General features: G+C 34.7%; 1 protein-coding gene across 1 annotated transcript in view; it reads left to right on the top strand.

The window, feature by feature from the left end:
* Window positions 1-22,855, top strand: part of Pacrg (parkin coregulated) — a 484,898-nt gene that overhangs the window by 69,787 nt on the left and 392,256 nt on the right. Inside the window, exon 2 of the mRNA XM_047558505.1 lies at window positions 12,666-12,800. Within this exon, the coding sequence (XP_047414461.1) occupies window positions 12,666-12,800 (135 nt within the window). The remainder of the gene's footprint in view (window positions 1-12,665; window positions 12,801-22,855) is intronic.

Below are 22,855 nucleotides of genomic sequence, written 5' to 3'. Positions count from 1 at the left end.
GCTGCCCAGATGACCCAGACCAATTAGTGAGGCCATCCTGTTCCCCATTACTCTGAGGTCTACCCTTGTGCTATAGTAAATGTGCTCCCTCCTTTCAGATGAAAGCATTTTTATTTTCATTTAACTTTAACATTTTAGGATGCATTACTATCTCTATCAAGGGCAAAAACATGCTGTTTGGGCAATCTTTGTTTCTTCTGCTTTCACCTTCTTAATGTTTCTTTCATTGTTAAATGGACATGGTAGGAAAAAAAAACACATTTATTACAACTTCACTAGAAGATAATAGGACTTAATCTAGTGTTATTACATTTTCTAGTGAAGTTTTAATAATGTACTCTATATGGATGATAGATATTTTTGTGTACTTCTTTCTTCCTTTATCTGATCATTAGAGAGTTCTGACTCTTGATTGGGGTATTTAATATATCTGTAAATTGTATTAAACTTCAAAGTATTTATTTTAGAGGGTGCCAGTACACTGATGGGAAAGCAGAACTTTTTTTTATCAAATATATATGTTATTGTAGACGGTTCCAAAAATTGTTTTTTATTAAACAATTCTTTTTGGATAATATCAGTTTGCATCATTAGACACAGATTTTCAAATTTTCTATGAAAATATTTATGTACAATGCAAATGGTAATTCTCTTTACATGTATACCAAAATAACATTTTTACTCTAATTATTCAGTAAGAAGTAACTCTTGCAATACAGAGAAAATCCTTGTTCAGATATAAAGCCTTTACCAAGTCTTCAGTATTATAGGTATTAGAGGATGAGGATGTATTTTTAAATTCTTACCCATTTATATTCTTCTTCCACATTAGCTCTCTCCTTTTTGTGGCCTTAGTGTTAGGTGTGACAGTGGATTAGCCAAACTGTCTCCAGTCATTCAGGCACTTTATCAGTTCTACAAGACAGATGCTAAATAGCACAGTCTACTTTGAAATCCTGGATGATCTCTGGAGATAAGTTGATAGCAAGAAACACACTTGGTCACTTAGACATGTGGCCTTTTTCTATATTTAACTGCAAGAAAAAGTCAGCTTTAAGTCAAATTTTGAGCCTCAACATATCAATATTTCTTCTTTAATCATCTCATTTTGTTAGGAAAGGCTATTCATCTTTTTCTTCTACTATGGAGATTTCAAGAGAACACTGCTACCTATTATTTTAAACAAAAAAAAATGTAAAGAAATTGTGTGGTCTAATTGTTGCTTTCTCAACAATTTTCAGACTGTAGAGATGTTATTTTGAAATACAATCTTAGCTCTAAGTGTGTTCCAGTTTATTTGCACATTTAAACGACATAAACATCAATGACTCGGCGATCCTTGGTGCTTCCTTATGCGTGCAGAGGAAGTCAGTGCAGACGTCTTTTTAAATCAAGTGGACCATACATTTGTTATTGGATCCTTGAGCCTGAAAGAAATCTGGTATCTTTGAAAGGGAGGCAGCCATTAAGTGACAGAGCTGAGAAAAATAAGCCTTGAAATCTCAGCTGGGATGTGTTCCCAGAGCCCTCTTGGATTCAGCTGATGGAGAGTAAAACAAGGAGTTTATGTGCACTCCCAGCTTCTCTTGGCTCTGAAAGTGTGTGTGTTCTCTGATAATCTCACATGTACTCAATACTAGTTGCATTAATAAATACATGTCAGGTTACAAAGGGTAAAAGGAATCCTTAGAAGCCGGTTGGTAGGGTTTTAGTCCGACAGGACGAAACTGGGCATATTTGTTCCAGTCGCAGGCCATCCTTCTCCCTGCTGCTTGGGCTCTATGCGGCGCAGTCTTGGTCCTACATCACTTTGAAGAAAGGTGGGGAATAATATATTGTCAAACAGAGATGCTGAGTTAGCACCAATGTTTTCCAAATTTTTTAATTGAAATATTTGTCATTTTACTAAGCATCACTATCTTTTATTGATAACATTACATCTTTCACATTATACCCATCAGAAAAACTGCATTATAAAATATTTGTTTTCTGTAATATCACAGGACAATACTAATTTAAATGTAACTTATTACAATATTCATAGTAATTATAGTTTTATAATCATATTTAAATAGTCATAGTTTTATAATCATATTTAAAATAGTCTCCGCAAGCATGTTAGACCAATTGAAATTATTTCATTTAAGTATCACAAGAAGCCTTTGACTTTCAGTCAGATTTCCCCATTCCATTAATACAAATAAATTTCAAAATAGGAAATGTGGACTTGTGAGAAATTTAACAGAGAAATTGATCTAATCAGTACTCTATTTTTAGCTATAAAGTTGTGGTAATAATTGATAATTACTTTAATTTAAGAAATATACCAAAAATTCAGACAAATTAATTCAGATTTAATCATTACTAACTACAAATGTAACCAAATCTAGAAAATAGCAAGTGCACTTCTCTTGTAATTATTTCTAATTAAAATTGTACAGAATTCAGATTTGTAGGAGTTTACCATAGATTTCTATCTAGAGCCACTGAAAAGTCCAGGTACTTTGTGAAAGTTAAATAACATTTCCTAATGAAAAGAAACAGTGTCTTCAAACCCAGGGTTTGCCTCCTGACTGTCAGAATTTTATCTATTTTTTTTGTGACACTTATCACATTCATATTTCTGTTGCAGATTCTAGGTATGTGCTTATGTCTTCTCCAAATGACATATACCTTAAGGATAATGTGTTTGACTTATCTTTTGGTCTCCAGCAATACCAAGCCTAGTGACTGGTGAATATAAGTAAAATCTATTTTAGAACTAATTTCTTAACTCTCTTTCTAAGAAATATTTTACTTTGTGACCATAGGTCCCTGCATTCAGATTTATGCGATTTTAGCACTGGGAAATCTATACTGTAGGTCACAATAGCCTCTGGCCATTTCAGTCAAATGTATTAGTTATGCATGCATCTTCTATTCTTAAATCCATTCTGGTTCCATAAGTGACTAAATAATTTATGAATTCCAGTGATACAGTCCTGATCTTCTCTTTTCCCATTTCCAATTACCATTAATTGTGCCCTACTTCAAAAGCAACATCTTGCTAGCAACTCAGATTTTGACATCCCATACAGTAAATAGGATGGTTCCTATAGAATCACCAGCTTCTGCTTTCACACTCCCAGTTCATTCCTCAATGCACTGTAGTGGGCTTCAACTCCATCATGCCATTATCACTTTTTAATTTTCATTCAATACTTTAGTTCTCTTTTTAAATGACATTTTTGTATCATTAAAAAATCTTATTCCCTTTCACTGATATGTTTGATACTGTCTCTTTCCCATTTTCATGCTACCATTTGACTATTCTTCCTATTCTGCAGAATAGTTAAACATTCAGGTAATATCCTGGCTTCTCCATCTTTTTTCTCAGTATCTCGTCTTCTTTTGGGAAAAGTTGCTAATTTCCATAGGTTGAAACTATCACTTTATCACAGCCAAGCTTTATCAATAACCTAGACTCCACTAAAATCTCTATGCAGATGGCCCGGTTGTCTAGTGAGCATTTGGAAAACCCTAGTTGTTTATCTCACAGGCATTTCAAGCCTAACACGAGGGGGTACCTAATCCCGTTCTAAGGTAGGGGTGTGATTTGTTAGAAAAGCATTTTTAGAAGAGGTGAGATTTGAGCTGAGTGTTGAAGGTAAGTGGTGGTTATTGAGGAGAGGAGGAAGGAGGAGAGAAAGGAGTGAGTCATGAGTGGGAACACAGGCTGATGGCAGAGCAGAATCCTAGCGACCAAAGAGGAGCAGACTTGTTTGTGATTGCCTTGATCTTGCTATGACATGCGCGGGATGCCTGTGCAGTGGTGACTAGAGAGATTGACAGCTTACACTTGTCTTTGTGGAGTGTGTCAGTAGGAAATCATTTATGGAGTTGAAGCAGATGAGATATATGAATTAATTAGTCTGTTAGAATATTCATTGAGCTGCAGACACAAGAATGATCTACAGAAGGCAAAGCTGAAGGCAAAAAGAGCAAAATAAAAGTTAGACATTCCACAAAAAATGCAGAACCTTTAAGTGCTAAATAAATACAATGGAAAACAAAGATGATAAGGAGATACCTTCAGTGATCATAACTGGCACTTATTATCTTTCCACGTAAAAGGCTCATGCAAATTGATACAAGTATGGAAAAGATACGAACACACTCACAAATACATGCAGATACCATTTATACTAAATGGAGAAAGTATTCTTCCTTGTTTCTCAACCAAACTAATCTAAATTGAACAACAGGAAGACCTGTTCTTCAGTATAATTAGCAAATTATTTTATCAAGAATCATAAAATACACATAATTTTTTTACCTTATCTCAAACTGAGGACTTTGCCTGAAGCAAATAACATAAAATGTAGAAAATGTGAAATGCCTGACATGCTTAAACAACATAATTATAATAGGAAAAATAGGACTAATATAAATTCCAAACATAATTGCAAATATTTGATTGAATATTATGTAGCTATGAAAATGAAATTTATATCAATAGGAACATCAGGACATATTTTACTGAGTAAAATGTACAATAAATGAAAAGGACATAAAATATAAAAATATGGTATTTTACACATATGTTTTTGGAGAGTTTAGAAGGGAAGGCATAAATTATTAATAGGGGGTGAAATTATAAGTGATTTAATTAGGTTTTCCTCCAAACATTTCACAGTTTCTTATTATTTCCATTATTTAAATAAATGGACTATTCACAGCTTTGTGGTCTTGAAACCCAAGCCTCAGCTCTGCCAATAACTCTCTGCATTCACCTGTCATGTGTCCTAGATAATTCTTTGTCAGACTGGTACCTATATCTACCATCAAGCATGGTGACTAATGACAAATTCTGAGAGACAGAGGGTTGAAACCTCTTTTCAATCATTTACCACCACCACTATGATTTCCAACATGTGGTTTAACCTCCTTCATTCATTATCTATAAAATCATTTCACATAGTTTGCTTGAAAATGAATACCAATGTTAGTAGAAACATGGAAGCACCATTGGATTTTGTGATTATTCCTGATGCTACCCTTATCTAAGGCCTTTGCTGTCTTGAGCTTGGACTAACCTGCCCATCTGGACTGTACCTTCTCCAGATGCCAGACCAAACATTTTTAACCTTTCTAACAACTAGAAAAGATAAAATGCAAAAATACTAATTTCCTATTTTCAGATTTCTATTTTTAGATCATGACAGAATAATTTTCCTAAAATAGGTGGCTTGAAGTTTTCCCTGCCATCCTTAATACTTACAGTACCTGATTTTTAAGGACTCTGTAGTGGGTCTGTCTGTATTAAAATGTGTATGTGTGTGTGTGTAAAATAAGTAAGGCTCATATTTTTTCTGGCTATTACTCTCATAATATACCAGTATATTATGAAGTTAATATATTATTAAAACTTTTTATAATCACTTTACCTGGTAATATGAGTTCACTTTTTTTGGTTACTATCAAGTGCCCCATCTTCTATAAGAATAAAATTTATTTAATGTGTTAATTTTCCTGGTCATTTGGTGACCTTAGCTATTGCATAATTTCCTGATGTATGAAAATAATGACAGCTGACAAAAACGCAGACCCTGAACTACCCTACTTCTTACCCAGAAGTCTGGGATGATGGCAGCAAACATGCCAGGCTTTGGACTAATGGTCCAGTGCCTGAGTGACTCCCAGACAATGCACACTTTAACCAGCAGCTGCACAATAACAGAGCCTTAATAAACCTAAAGCTGAGGTTGAAGCTTATAAAAGCTGGAAATTAACATCTTTGCATCTCATTACTTCAGTGTTTTACTGAGTTGGGTAAATGGACCAATTAGAATAACACAATGGAGATTTCTCACTTGAAATATGTCTCTGTTTTTTGCAACACCTATTTATGCTTAAGAATAAAATAGCAAAAAGGAAATTTCAAACTATCTGAAGAAAAATTTCAGAGAGTCTTAAATTCCTACCTACTTACTGTTATTAGTTTTGTGGCCATATGACAGACACTGTGATCTAAGTCCTAAATCCATTACAGCACATTCAATAAATGTAGGCATATAAAGCACTCTGTCATCTGTAGTCATTTCAAACTGCATTCAATATCTTGGTTCCCAAGTGCATTAGCTTTTATTAAAAGCATTCTGCTGCAACATCCATTCTTCCTAATTGGTTTCTGGATTGCCCCCACCATTCAGGCAAATCTTAATTGCATTTTCCCACAAATCTAGTTTGATTTATGGCTCCTTATTTGCTTTATATTATTTATAATAAATCTAGGTAAAAATCTTAAGACATGAAATAAGATTTACAGTATGTCCTCTTCCACAAATATAGAACTTACCTAAGGATTCTCAGAAGTATTTTTGCTAATTTAAAAAGTTGTTTAGTCAAGCTACAACCATCTGTGTCATTTCTGATAATAACATCTTCATTACCTTTCCAGAGTTAATTGTATCTCACTTGTTTTTTCATGAACAGATTTTTAGAATTATCTGGAATGAATAATATGAGGATTATAAAAATAGTTATGTCTGCTATAAAGCTGAGGTGGGTACATAGTATTTGGAACAAGGACATAGTGACAAGTCTCTGCTTAGGATACGGTGTGCCGTGGGTGCACTAAGAGGTGTAATTGAGAAGAGGCCAGTTGACTTTACAAATTACAACTTTTGAGATACCTGGAGTTAATGTAGAATGGACCTATAGCAGAATCCAAAACAATATAAAGTGCTTAAAAATAAGTAAACATCAGAAAAATAAAGACAGAGGATAACAGATACTGAAGAAAAAAATTCCACAGTGTTGAGTGACTGTGGATTTACATGAATTGTTTTGTAAAATCCTGTTCTAAATAAAGTCTTCCCATGGAACCACAGGCACGTGATCATTTCTGTAGGGAACACATGAAAATTTATGGGAAGAAAGAAGTATAAGTTGTCTCTATCAATATATAAAAAGCCTTGTAGGCTTTCTTAGAAAAAAAATGTATTTATTCCTTCAAAAGTTTGAACAGTAAGCATTTTGAGATCAGAATCAGAAATACTGCAATATATTCAGTATAACAGACAAAAGAAAAAAGTTGATTTTAATAAAATACAAAGCAAAGGGGAAAAGGATCATGTCAAGCAAATTCTAGGCCAATTAAGAAAGTAGGAGGCTTACAGCAAAAAGAATTACTTGACTTCTAGAAAAATCTGAAAAGGATGGTTAGCAGATGATAAGCAAACTAAATGTCTAAATAATGGTTGTAGTTGCATGGTCATAAGGCAAGGGATGTTCACCTCCACTGGAATGTTCAAGAGGTTCCCAACTCCTGCCGTGGCAGCAGAGCTCATCTGGGGAGCTCGCACTTCCTCCCACCTACTGGTGATGACAGACCTGTGCGGTGTCAGAGGAAGCCAAGTGCAGAGTCAAGTATTTACCACTGCCCAGTGGGAAAAGGCCCACTTTCTGTGGTGCCAGTGCAGACCATCTAGGGGGCAGTAATGAGCCACCCCTGCCCCTCTCATCTGGGGCCAAGTGGTTGCAAGAATCCCCAAACTTGCATAGAGTTAACGAGGCATTCTCTCTATTGGGACTGATGTTTCTATCCCAACTGAACAATAATGAGCTGGTACCCTTCCCCACATCCCTACCAGAGACGTCAGAATAACCAAGCTAAAACTGGATTGAAGTTTTCAGATCTAGAGTTTCATAACATAATATAGCGGATACCTATGTTTCAATATAAAATCCATAATCACACTGATAATCAGGAAGATTTCAAAGTGAATGAAAAAATACATTCAATAGCCATCAACATTAAGGTGACAGAAATGTTAGAGGTGTCAGAAAAGAATTTGAAAATAGCTATTGCCAAAAATACTCTAATGGGCATTTATGAACACATTCAAAAGAATGAAAAAATAGAAAGTCTCAACAAAGAAACAGAAGACAAAGAAGAATCAAATGCAAGCTTTAGGACTGAAAAGGATAGCTGATATTAAACACGAAAGAATGTTTGGGTTTAATAGCAGAATGGAGGGTGAAGAAGGCAGAATTCACAACTTGAAGGTAGAGCAGTAGGAATTACCCAATCTGAAAAACAGAAAACAGCTTAAAAATAATAACAATAATGAAGAGTTTAATGTCACTGGGATCCAGAAGAAGATGATAATGTGGTCAGTCCTGGAAAACTACTCTAAGAAATCAGGGCTGAACATTTTCCATATTTGGGAAGACATGAACCTACAGATTGACAAATTGAGCACAATTTGAACAGCTAGAGACCAAAGAAATGCATGCCAAGCTACATCATAACTGACGTTCTGAACACTAAAGACAAAGAAAAGAACATTGAAGTTCTAAGAAAAAAGGAAAAATTTATACATAAAGAAAAACTTACTTGAATGACAGTGGATTTCTCATCAGATACCACAGAGGCCAGAAGAAAAGAACTGTAAGCTACAAATACTGTAAACTAAATATAGTTTCCAGAATGAAGATGAAATTAAGTCATTCTCAGATCATGGAAAACTAAGAGAATTTATCCCTAGCAGACCTACCATAGAAGAATGTCTAAGAAAGGAAGCAATAATATAACAAACTAAATACAAAAGACATTCTTTTGCTTCTTGAGTTTTCTAAATTGTTTTTCTGTTGAAGCAAAAATTATAAAAGTTTCTGATGTGGCTCTAAATATATGTGGAAGAAATATTTCAGACAGTTATAACTAGGGAGAATACGGGCACCTAATAGAGAGGTAAGGCTTCTACATTTCATTTGAACTGGTAAAATAACAATACTAGTAGGTGTGGTAAGATAAAGATGTATACATATGCATACATGCATATATATGTGTATATGCATAAATGTGTATATGCACATACAAATACATATATGTATGTGTGCATATATGTATATAGGTACACATTTATGTATATACATATAATACCTAGACCAATAATTTTTAAAAGCTATCTAATGAGATGCACTAAAAATATAATAGATAAAATAGAATTCTAAATATGTTCAACTAACCCACAAGAGGGCAGGAAAAAGAAATAGAGAATGAAAACTAGAACAAAGAGGAAACCAAAGATGATGTGGCATATTTAAGTCTTAACATATCACTAATTACATTGACTGAAAATATTTAAATATACCAATTAAAAGACAGAGATTGGTAGAGTGAATTAAAAACCATGACCCAATGATCTACAAAAATAAAAATTAATGATATGGTCAGGATGAAAGTAAAAGGAAGTGAAAAACAATATGTGAAACAAATACTAATCAAAGAAAATTGGAATGGCTAAAATAATATCAGATAAAGTAAATTATATAAAAAAAATAATAGAGAAGTGCTTTACATGATAAGGAGATCAACCTAGAAACATTGTGTAATGAAACCATGGGTCAGTATGCCAAAAAGTTATGAAAATTCTAAGTACGTATAACCAAAACACAGTGTGGCCAAATACATGAAGCAAACATACAGAACTGAAAGGAGAAATCAATAATTTCACAATTAGAGGTGGAGCTTCAACAACCCTTTCTCAACAACTGATAGAACAACTATTTGAAAACCAGCAAAGATATGGAAAAACACAGCATCATCAAGGAACAGGGCTTGATCAAAATACACAGAACACTCTACCCAACAGTAGCAGAAGATATTTCGTGTGTGACCACACATCACATAGCAAACCCCAGCAAATTAAAAATTCCAAAATCATAGAGACACTTCCAAATAATCCATGGATCTCAAGGGAATTTTTAAAAATTGGAGTGAAAATGAAATGCTACCTAGTAAACTTGTGTAGCATAGCTAAAACAGTGCTGAGAGGGAAATTCATTAGCACTAAACACAAAAAAATAGAAAGGAGGGAAAGTCTCAAATCAGTAATCTAAGCCCCCTTTTCAAACACTAGAAAATTAATGGAAATCAAGTACAAAAAAGGGAATAAAGAATGAAAATGAAAACAGAAAAACAAAATAATGAGTCTGTGTAGAAAGAAAGAAAATTGAAAACCTTCTAGCAAGATTGACAAGGAAAAAAGAGAAGACAAATGATAAATATCCGAAATGAACAATGGATATCATTACAAACATCAAAAGTATAATGGAAAACTACCAACCACTCTATACATATGAATTTGACAACTTACGTGAAATAGGTCAATTCCTCAAGAAACAAAAACCACAATAAGTCATTCAATAGGAAACAGATCATTTGAATAGCTCTATAACCATTAAGGAAATTGTATTTGCAATTCCCAAACTCCAAAACTCCATATCAGAAAATGACAGAAGAAAATCATATGAGCATATTTATTGATGCAGAAAAAAACATTTGATACAATCGAACATTCATTTGTTCAAAACTTAAAACTCAAAAAATATGAAGAGGGAAACTTCCTTCACTTGATAAAGACCATTTACCCCAAATTCATAGTTTTATCATAACATCTTAAACAGGAACCAACCCAGAGGACCCCTAATGGTGTGTGGTTAAATGTAGTCCATCTGTACCAAAGAGCACTAATCAGCATCGGAAAGCACCAAACTACAATTCATGTAAATCTCCAGAGAACTGTGCTGAGAAGAAGCCAGGACAAGGAGCTCACGCTACGTGGTTCTCAAAAATAACAAAATCATAGAAATGGTGAAGTGTCGTTGCCAGCAGGTAAGAACTGGAGGGTAGGATGGGAACAAAAGGCTTTGACTACACAAGGGGACATTGAGGGATCTTTGTGGTGATAAAAATGTTTTTTCTTGTACCATCAATGTCAACAACATTGTAATAAAGTCCAGGGTTTTGCAAGATAATACCATTGAGGAAACTAGGTAAAGTGTACATGGGTTCTCTATATATTATTTCCTACAAGTGTGTATAATTATCTGAATAAAAAGTTAGATAAGCAAAATAAAATGAGATTTCTGCTGCCTAGTAATCCGCACTCGATTGACAGACACAAGCATTCACCACCTGTCCCAAGCACACTAGTCCTGAACAGGCTTTGTGGCACTGTAATTTACTGTAAGTATGAATTCATGCATCCATGCTGGTTTGATTGATTTTGGCCAAGTTTTCTCTCCTTAGATTATTTTCTATCACTTTTCAAGGATGTTATTAAGGTGTCCTCTTGGTAGATGGTAATTTTGTTTTTTTTTTCTTTTCAAAGTAGCTTCTTGTGCAAAAAGAAAAAAAAAGTCAGTCCTTGATCAAGTCCTCAAAACTTGTTACTTCGTGAATGACAAAATTCCAGGAATGACAGCTCTACAGTTTCCATGATAGTAATGTAGATGAAAGGGTACTTCCCTGTATACAATCTCTAGCTCAGAGTTCTGCATAACATAGTTGTCAAATGCATGTGGCTATTTAACAATTGGGTAAATTTGACAGAAAATGATGGTGCATAATTCTAATATCAGAAGAAATTTCAAATCTTCAGTGAGAAAGAGGATATTTTGCTTCCCACTGAGATATCCAGTGTTGCCTCAATTACTCACATAATCACTTACTGGGAAAAAGTGCTATGTAGGGGGCGCAATTCCAAACTCTAATAAATGCCTTCAGGTTACTTCACTGTCTGCAGCTTCTTCAGCATTCCATCGTCTTAGTTTTTCTTAATAGCCAGTTCACTTTCAAATACCACCCTTCCCATATGCATTAGATACAATGTATTTATTATCTTTTATATTTAGTATGTATTATTATAGATATGTTAATGTGTTTGTTAAAATTAAAGATTAACAAAACTATTAAAATTAACAAATGAAATGATAAATTATTTGTTGGCTTGTATATATTGTGAGCAAAAACATCATGATTTTATCAAACTAACACATGAAATAACTAGTACTTTTCTCTTTTTACAAGTAGGAAAGACGATCATGTTTAGTCTACCTGTAAGGATGATATACTAGACTATAATTTTCTAAATAGCTCACTTAGCACTTTGAATTTTATAACTTGATGAATTAGTGTTGATGTAAATAATGCAGATTGAAAAATGTGCTCAGTGTTAATAATTCTGCAGCAAATATTTTCTCTTTAATATTACAGTTCTGGAGGTGACATCTCACATTATCTATTCTAATATTGCTTTCTCTTGAATTCATATTACCAAATGCATGCTACAGACACACAGTATGCTACTGTTTTTCTTTATAAACTCTGTATCATTTTATACCACATTTTATAGTTTTTGTTAATATTCATAATATGAGAACATACATCATTATTTTATGTCTACATAGAAAGATGGAAAGGAAATACTTTAAACTTATTACTTCTGTATTCCACAATGGGTATCAGGCCTGATGTCAGAATTTACAATTATTAGAAATTTTAAAGTTTTAACACTCTGAACTTAGAAGGCTCTATTAAATTATTTTCCTTATACATAAAGCCAAGCTTCTCCTCCTTACAAGGTTAGTATCTGAAGTGACATTTTCTAAGAAAGCTTTCTGAAGTACCTGAAAACAAAGGAGACCCTTAGTAGTATAAAATAATTTTTATCCCCAAACTTTTGTATTAGTATGAGATCTCTGTTGTACCTGATGAGATAATCAGGTCTTTATGTTCTAGCGTATTTTTGACAAATTGAAAAAAAGAAAAAACCTTTTTGCTGGGAATTTTTTTAGTGTGTTTTAGAAGCTGATGACAATCTTTTCCCTTCAAGGTGCGAGGCCCTCCAGCTGCAGGGGCGTTTAAAGAAAGACCAACCAAGCCCACAGCATTTCGAAAATTTTATGAGCGAGGAGACTTTCCAATCGCCCTTGAGCACGACTCAAAAGGAAACAAAATAGCCTGGAAGGTAAGACCTGGGCACAGCTGTGACAGCCAGCTGTGCTTGCTGAAGTGACATCTCCCAATGCCAAACAAACTTGGCTGCTAAGTAAATAAACTGGAGTAATTTCTCAGCAAATGGAAGATGGTGGGTAAGCTCTTAGAGAAAGCCCCCCTGTGTCAGCCGTCCACCTTGACTAACAATTAAATTATAGCCTGCAAAGAAGAAAATGACAGAGTTGCTTTGCCTTAGAGAATTGTCTGCTGCCCAATTCATCTCTATTTTTATGAGAACCTGGCAGCCCAGCCTGTTTCAGGCAGTCCATCAAATGATGGAACTGGCGGCTGGATACAGAGAGCAACAGCCATTTATCTCCCCCAAATTTCACCTTCCTGCAGGACACTTCCAAATGGAAGTTTTAATTACCTAAATGGATAGGTCAAGATTGTCTGCTCCCTGGAAATGCAGAGTAGAATACAAAAGAGGGCCGGTATCCTTCCTGGGCTCTGCTCTGTCTGCAGCCCCTGTCGGCGGGTGCGCGACTGTCATACCGCCCTGTTAGAGGCTGACCTCCACCGCCAAAGCCATTACAGCACCGACATTTTTCTGACAAAAGGTTAATTGGCTTCAAAATAAATGTATTGCCTAATGACTCCATTCTAATGTAGCTGTGTTTCTTTCTAAAAGGCTCACTGATGTTATTTGTAAAAACGTGCCAATCTCTTAACTGGAGAAGGCTTTTACATTTAATTTGAGAAATGAATGCTGATCTCTAGCCACTTCTGCTATTTAATTATTTTTGTTATCAACGACTTTGCTTTTGGTGATTTTTATCAGCTTAAAGGGCTCTTCCGCCTAAAGATGGCAAAGCAATTGCACATGTTTGCATATCACAGCAAGCTAAGAAAATAAAAGGCTTTGGCCAAACATCAGTTAAATTACACAATGGACACATTAACTAAAAAGTCGGGAGGTTGGGTCTGTAGGAGAATGCAGGAATTGTTTGTGATGAGCGCTAAATAAATTTATGTTAAAAATAACAGTATCAGATTTTAAAATTCATCAAGATAAATAGGTTAGAAAGATACATTAAAATATAAACTTTCCTCTATAGAAAGGCTGAAAGAATTGTTTTCATTGTACCTAGTATATCCTTAAAAACACTTTCATATTAGTGGCAAATATTAGATCTTGAGCATTCACCTGATATTCAGTTATGAACTTAGAATTATTCCAAATTCTGAAAAAAGGCATGGTGGTGTCATCATTAGTCTTGTGGTAAACTTTTGGGGGGAAGAAGGTAAGGATCTTTATTATTCTCCTTGTCTTCATCTCTATTAGAATGCAGATTTGTTACATGAAAATGTATGTGTGTTGAAACATAATGTACAGCAAGTATAGCCGATGTAGATATTTTAGTCTCAACATATGTATACAGTCCCAAAGTTTTGTTGTGATTCAGGGGTTCATTTATATTTGATGGATTGCATGGACTTCATATTTGTTCCTCTATGTACTGGTTCATATAAGATAATAGTGGAATTTCTTAAAAACCTGGTTTCTGTTGAGTAAAAGAATGCCATAATTCTTTATAAAAAGTAAGTGGGTGTTGGTGTTTTAAGTAATTGGAACCTGCACATAAATTATTTATGAAAAGTATTAATATAGATTTATTTTGACCTGTTCAAATAATTTGACAGTGATTTCAGAAATGCAAGAGAGTAAAAAAATCATCTTGAAAATAAAATTGTTAATAAAAATATAGGATGAAACTTTTTGCTTTATCTTTGATAATATTACAGTTGGCAGGGATGCAACTTGCTGTTCTTGTTTATTAATTTTCTTAAGCAACTATTGATTATGGTACTGATTCAGTAAGCTAAAGAGTAATAATAAAGAGGAAACAATTTATTTGCTGTCACTGGTAGCAAAATAGCATAAATTTAGAGAAACATCTTATTTCAGAACCTGTAGGCTTCTATCTTTTAGGACTTTATTACTATATTTCAGTTGTATTAATACATTGAAAATAAGACATTACTATCATTTAAACATAGGCTTGTGAACAATCTCTTAGTGTATTCATATTTATTCCTTACAGCATTGACTGTGGGCACAGTCTCTTTCTAGAAAGGGTTAGGGACTTATTTAGGAAGTCATTCCTAAGGAAGGGATCTTAAATGTTAGAGGAAGCAGTGCATCCTTCCCCCAAACCTAAAACATACCACCAAAACTCATACAGAGCTGCTCTGTACCTCTCTATGTGGGACAGAGCAAGGTGATTAGTGAAGCAGGCCTCTTCCTTTAACGCCATCACTCCTGGTCCTTCTCTGAAGGTTCTGAGCCAGGGAGCTTCCCCAGGAAAATGTGAAGGGGGTCCTGAGTGCCTGAAATGGACACACAGCCAAGTGAAAGAAGATTAGGACTCACTGCCCTAACCCATGTTGGAAGCTGTCCCCTCATCTTAGGGTTATTCCCATATGTGGAGTTGAAGCATAGAGATCCCTGCCCATGTCGTTAAGTGCTCCCACTTGTTCAGGATTAGCTGACTCAGTCATCACTGTATTAAAAGCCACCCAAGCATCTTGAAATAACAAGAGCACAGTATTGTACCACCTTATAAAGAACCTAAGTCAGGAAATAGAAATGAGAGTTAGAACTAAGTAAATGTCACTGTTAAGTCCATGCTGAACTGACATGATAGCCTAGTACCCATGGAAATGGCCATTTTTTTCTACATGCTAAAACAATATGGCAGGCTGAATTCCATAATCTGTCCAGTTCAGTCTATTTCTTATGGCACCACTGAAGATCAGAGTGATGTCCAACACTACGTTCTGCAATGCTGGAAGTGTTCTACATTTGTACTTTCTGACACAGTACAACTGGCCATGTGTGGCCATTAAGCTTTTGAATGTGTCTTCTGAGACTGAGGAACTGATTTTTAATTTTCTTTAATTTTAATAGCTGCATGATTTTCATATTAGACTGAGTGGCTGTAGATTAAGATAATGGCAGTCAAAAATAAATGCCTGCATCTGTTACCCAGATGTAAGAATTATCATTGAAATTAAAAAATAAGACATAAATGCATTTTATCACAGTTGCCTATGCTTATAAATTCCTTGGTGAATGTAGTAAAAGTTTTGTAAAATATTTGAACAAAAATTTCTCTATGCTTACTGATGGCCAGTTTATTATCTATGAGAGAGAAATAGATAGAATATGAAATCTACCAGGCAAACTCTGGGTTACATTTTTATTTTTAAATATATATTTTCTAGATATGGCTAAATATGACTGAAGCCATAAAAATGATTACTTAAAATTTTTATCTTCTTCTTCTTGTACATCCCTCTTGGTTTTACTAACAGGCAGAAACATGGCTGTTCTGTGTACAGTATCCACACTGTAGGCACAGCAGTTAGGCAGTCTGGGTGAGTTATAAAGCAGATAATGAGCATGCACAATGGAAATCAAATTAAATAAAATTGTGTTTGAGTTTTCTTATCTTAAATTTCCATTCTTCAATTCCCTGTACTTCTGCACTGTTAATCACAAGGCTACTGATCGGGGAGGGAGGGGTTGGGGCTCTGCCTAAAGATTTTCTATATGGGCATTATGGAGAAAAAGTATTAAATAAACATGCAAAATATGCAGCACATGGTTTCTGCCTCTGCTGCTGAAACAAGGAGCAGAGAAAGGCATAAACACAGGTGGTGGCCCTGTCATGGAGATGAGTCTCAAACCAAGTCTTCATGCATGTGTCTGGGAATATGAAATCACAGGGAAGCCTGCACAGCTTTTCCACACTCTGTCTTCTCACGTGTGCCTCAGGCATTTCCCACCACCCCTCTCCACACTCCGCATAGGACAGCCTTCAGGAGTGCTAAGGACACTGCTCCCCTCCTCCCCTCTCCTCCACGTCCATCTTTACCATCTCTGTCCTCCTTTCTCCTTCTTGCTCATCCTTTGCCTCTTTCTGTTCCACTTCTCCTTCTTCCTCCCCTTCCTTTTCCTCCTCCCTTCCTCCTCTTCTTTCTTTTTTCCCTTTTTATTTCTTACATTCTGGAATCCATGTTCTTCCCTATAATTTTTCCAGTCCTGATTTTGGGAGAGGGAGCCAGGAACCCACTCTTATTCTCCATTTGGCAGGAATCAGAAGTCCTTTAGACTTCAGAATGAACTTGAAATAAAAATTATGACTTGCACACTTAGTGAGGAACAAAACTATGAATCATAGGTAACACCATGAGATGTATCATTTTATTATGAATTTGGATTCCTAGCCATTGTTTTAAAATAGCATGGGAATGCAGATTGCTTTAAAACAATCACCTCAATAGAGAACTTAGGAGAGAGTTGGCAAACTATATATCATAATGACATAAGACTTTTTAAGACAAAGATATTTCATGATTAGCTATCTACTTACTTTAGAGCTATCTACTTATTTTATCTACTTGTAAAATAGCTACAACACACTAAAGTGTCTCTAAATTTGATGTAGTAGATATTGATTGAACTCATCTTCCATCTATGAATGACAAGGTGCTATGTGACATGCACTAAGAAAGTCTTGTTTTCCCCTAAAATTCTAGCACACAGCACAAGGATGTTCCATGAATTAAAAGTATTTGAATAAGAAATAGGTAACTCTCTAGGCAAATCAGGATATAATATTAATTCTATTACAAATGCAGCAAAATCACAAACCTCTTAAATTGTCTCAAAAAGGGAAAAACTCAAATGGACTCATGTATTACCTTAGAGTTCCCTCTCAGCACTTTATAACCCCCACCTTGCAACATCAAGCAACATGGTTGCCAGGGACATTCTGCATTGCTATTTATCCCCCTTTGGTATAGAAATGTTTCACTAACCACTTATATTGCAATAAAATTAGTAGAGCCATAAGCGACACACACGAGCAGGTTCCTGTGAGAAGGGACTTGGCCTCTACTCCTTGCCGGAACTGTGTCTTTATCTTTGGACCATCAGAGAGTGCATTTTACCCTGAAAGTCTAAGTCCCTTGAGTTGATATATTAATACAGCTACCTGTCATTTAAAGCTTGAATCACAATGCTATTTCTCTATGAAAAAAATGATTTCTTAAATTAGTCTAAATTAATCAGTTAACTATAACAATTTCTGATACTTTTTATCAATAAACATTTATATAGATGCAATTTATATGCCCACATTATTTCAAAATCGATTTAAGTTTTCCTATAAAGAACTATAAAATGCATGAAGTTAGCATGAATAAGATGAGAGAAATGGGAAGACACAGAATGGTTTTAAATGGAGCCAGTAATAAGGTTCATAAAAATAGTTACATCCCGAAATCCTCTAGGAAGGTGTGTGTCAGTATTCCAGGGGGTACACTCTTACTCTATGCCTAGAGCAGCATCTGGCATAGAGCAGGTGCCAGTACACATATTTGTTGAATGAGAATAAGGCACACTAGAGCTGACTGTTTTTAAGTCTTATTTTTCTGTACACGATCTCACAATTGTGCCGCTCATTCTCCAGGCCCTACTTTTCTGGCCTTAAGTGATGACATGTACTATATAATTCCATGACACTTTTTAATTATGGGCATTCAAAGAAATTTTGTTCCATAATTATTAGAGTAACTGTATTTTGAGATGTTCATGGAATACTTCAACAAATGTTGAGTAGAAATTTGCCAGCAGCCAAGTCTTCTGAAAACAAAGTGGAAAGATTAGCAGTAGCAGTTTAATTTGAATTCATAAACTCTGGGGTCCTAAATTACATGTGGTAATTCAGGGAAGCTGAATTTTTATCATGAGAATGCCCCTTAGGTTATGCACAAATACTTTCCAATGACTTCTCATTTGTTATATTTTACTTTCAAAATGACAGAGACAAGTTTATTTCTCATTCTGAATGACTAGAAATATATGTCCAACTTAAACATTTAAGTAAAGACAATGTGGTTATTAAAAATAATTGTAATTAATTATATCAGTCTTTAAAATGTCCAGCGGTGGTGGCCACACCTTCTGATTCTGTATTGACTGACTGACATTCAGTAAATCTTCTCTGATGAGTCTTACTTTTTTCTAGTTTTTTTTCTGTTCTCAGTAACATTTGTATTCATGAATTACAAAAATCTCTGTCACTGTGACTGTTTTCATTGGCATAACTGATAATTTCCTAGTAGGAAAAACAGTTATTGAATATAATTATCATTAAAGTGTACACTAATTTTCTTACAATTAAAATCATCCCCAAAGTATGATAGCTCATTATCTATAAATATTATTGCATTTTAAAGTAAGTCACTGATTTGATCCCTGATCCATTTGTCATTGGTATATTCACAAGATTCTATAATTTCGATTTATAATTTATTCCTTTGGTACCTTCATTTTCTTAATGCTTCAGTTTCTTAAGGATTAAAAAATGTTATGTCAATTGCCCTTAAGGTAAAACTGATATTGATTCTTGAAAAATTTTAGGCAAATTTATTTGAGCTGAAAACTGTTTTTCACATGAAGAATAAATGTTCTCTTGGAATTGTCCTGGGCTTCTATTTCTTTTGATAACTGCCAAAGCCTGAGTTTGGGTAACAGGCCTTAGTAGAATTTATAAGGCAGATTTCACAAGAGAAGTGACAATTTACCTGATTTCTGTATGAGAGTGCACTACATTTTCATCATTAATTCCTCTGTGATTAATTAATAGAGCTTATTCTAGAAGTCTTGAAAAAAATCCTCTGGCAATTAATGTACTATTCTGTGTTTTGTGAAGGAAGTGACTGCATACACGATTAATCCCATTCTTTTATTTGATGTAAATTTCTATGTCTTAAAAATATACAGCATAGAAATGCAGCCATGTATCAGAAATAGCTTTAATTCAAATTGGTTAGATGACCTCTGAAGCTGGATGAAAGATTTTCTGCTGAATGGGCTGGTGCTCCCTGCTGCCTGTATAATTTATGTGAGAAATTAGTGCGAATGGTTCACTTTTATGGAGCAGAGCTGCTTGTAGCAAGCCTGCAGAAACAATTTTCCCCCAAGCCTCCATCTGTTCTTCAAACTAGGGCATATGCCATCTCATCGAGCTTGAAAGTCAGCTGATTTATGGCTCCTGGAAAGTGCATAGATGGAAAAGAAAGGTCGACTGCAGCCTGGTGACAGTGATTTGTTAGGCACTGGCCAAAGACAATTCACATTACCAGGGACCCCGGGGAAACAAGCAGTCGAGTGACAGCCAAAGAGAAACCAATCACCCCTGCTCCTCAGGTTAGACGGCCACCCCTGAGAACAGGAGGGTCTGGGCAGGTGGGGGAACACAGTGGAGACGGCCTCGTGCTCCCTGCATGTCCCTGATTTCTGTAAGAGAGTGCACCAGCTGGGGCTGTTGTCACTTCAGGAGTCAGGACTCCGGTCTTTAAACTCTAGCTCTGTGGCTGCTTGTCAGAAAGCTCTGTTTGCAGACACAAATGGGCCTTTGATGGACTTCCCGTATCTGCCTGAAAGCCCAACCTCCATTGCTGCTCGATTCGTAACCACTGGATGCCTCCCCGTCTTCTCACTTACCGTGTATTCCTTCTCTTGCCTGAAGTGCAGTTGAGATCAAAGTTCTTCCACAGATGTCAGGTGGAATCAGATTGACAGCAATATCATGAAAAAAATCATGATTTAATTTTTTAATTTTTAAATTTGTTTTAATTAGTGATACATGACAGTAGAATGCACTTTGATACATCATACATAACAGGGTATAATTTCTCATTCTTCTGGTTATACATGATGTAGAATCCCACAGGTCGTATAGTTCTATATGTACATGGGGTAATATGTCTGATTCATGCTACTGTCCTTCCTACCCCCAGAGCCTTGCCCCTCCACTCTCCTCTACCTAATCTAGAATACTCTATTCATTGATGTTTTTATTTAGAGTGGTCAAGGAGTCTCTTCAGATTTAGGCCTGATAAATACATAGTGAATTTTTAATATCCAGCAGTTGTAAGAAGATTTCTTCTTTACTTTGAGGCAAAATCTAAATGTTAATGAATTATCATATAAAATTTAATTCATACTTGAAGCAGAAATTTTAGGAAATTATTTTTTTACCTTTATCTTAAAATGGGTCATCTTGAATTGGGGTCGTGACTCAGTGGTAGAGCACTCGCCTAGCATGTGTGAGGCACTTGATTCAATTCTCAGAACCGCATATAAATAAATAAAAGTAAAGGTCCATCAACAACTAAAGAAAACTTTTTAAAAAGAGTTATCTTGACCTTCAAAATTCCATGTGAAAATTAGGACTGGTAAGATAATGTGTTGAACTCACACATATGGAATATAGATTTTTATCATCGTACCTGCTTATAAAATTTTGTACTTAATGTGAAGTCTCTACAAGTTTATCTATCTTATAAAATAAGAAAATGCTGAAAAGTAGAAGGAATAAATAACCACCATTCCACCACTCAGTGACTACAGCTATTGACATTACTGTAAGTTTTTGATCTTATCTTGGTTTTTGCACAGTTGAGATCATAGCATAGACAAGTCCTTAAAAATAATCATTATTCTATAGTATTTGAAGTTATATATACTTAATTCTTAAATATTCCAATTTTTCTAGATTGAAGATAATACATACTTATTATAGAAAATTTAGAAAACTAAATTATACTAAAATAAACACAGAAGATAAAACTCATCCAGGTATATTTCTGTTCAGTCTTTTATCTATATATATGTTTTTACTTTGTTGAGACTAAATTTCACATGAAAAATTTTGAAAGCTCAAAAGAACATTCAAGGACCAATTTAAGAGGAGGAGATCGATAGTAGGCATACTGCCCCAGGGATATTGACGATTATCTTCAGTTTAACAAAAGCAACAAAATACAGCCATCTTTTAAAATTTTTTAAAATTTTATTTGTTCTAATTAGTTGTACTTGACAGTAGAATACATTTATACATTTTGATAGATCATACGTAAGTAGAGTGTAATCTCTTATTTTTCTGATTGTACATATTGCAGGATCACGTTGGTCATGCAGTTATACATGTACATGAGGCAATAATGTCTGTTTCACTCTACTACAGCCATCTTTGAATATGTGACTATAAGTTGTCAATGGTCATTACTAAGGCCTCTGGAAAAGACTACTACCAACATGTTTCCATGAGTAGCTCTACTTTAGCAAGACCACAGATGACTTTTCTGTGGTAATTCTCATAGGTGTGTGGATTTGTCACTGTGAGCATGCTGAAAGTATGTTTTTGAAGAGAATAGAAAACTTTATTTTGAAAAGAAGTTCCTTATGTACAAAGCACATTTCTTGCTTCTAGGAAAACTGTAAAAGTGAACACAGTTGCCAGAATCTTGATAAAATCAGTCTCAACCCCTAATCTAAGACATCTCCTTTATAGCTAAGAATTCTACAGAATTTCTAAGACTGTGTTCTAATCTGAATAAAAGAAAACCTACAAACCTTTCTGGCCATAAATTCTCAAATCGTGAGTTCTTATTTTGATACATCACTCTGTTCATGTACATCTTTAAGCAATTTTATAAAAAAAGAAATACAAGAATTTAACATTTCTGAACCTTTGAATGTCTTTTATTATAATTTTTTAGCTTCCTTATACATGAAACACACTTGGATAGAAATTAGCATTCTTAAATTACAGTGGTTACCCATTGTATTCTAACACATGACTGCTGAGGAATTAAGACCAATATGATTTTTATTCCTTTGAGGGAACCCCTTCTTATTTGTTTGTTTGTTTTTATATTTTGTTTTGCAGCCTGGGTAATTATTAAGTTGTCTCTATGTATGTTTTTCTCATTCATTCTTTGTTTAATATGGCTAGTTTATTGTCTATTGTTTGAAGCTTTTTCTTAACTGAGGAAAGTTTTCTTTTGTAATATTGTTAATTATTATTTTTGTCACAATTTTTCTATTTTCATTCTTAGAACAAATAGTGTATATATAGACTATACAGTAATACTCTACCCTATCATTGCTACCATTGTCTCCTTCAACATTTTCATCTCTTTATACATTATTTTAAACTTCTGGGA

The sequence above is a fragment of the Sciurus carolinensis genome, chromosome 7 (assembly GCF_902686445.1).
Source record: "Sciurus carolinensis chromosome 7, mSciCar1.2, whole genome shotgun sequence".
In the NCBI taxonomy this organism is placed as follows: Eukaryota; Metazoa; Chordata; class Mammalia; order Rodentia; family Sciuridae; genus Sciurus; species Sciurus carolinensis.
The sequence above is the reverse complement of the archived record's forward strand: the minus strand, read 5'-3'. Positions and strand labels throughout refer to the sequence as shown.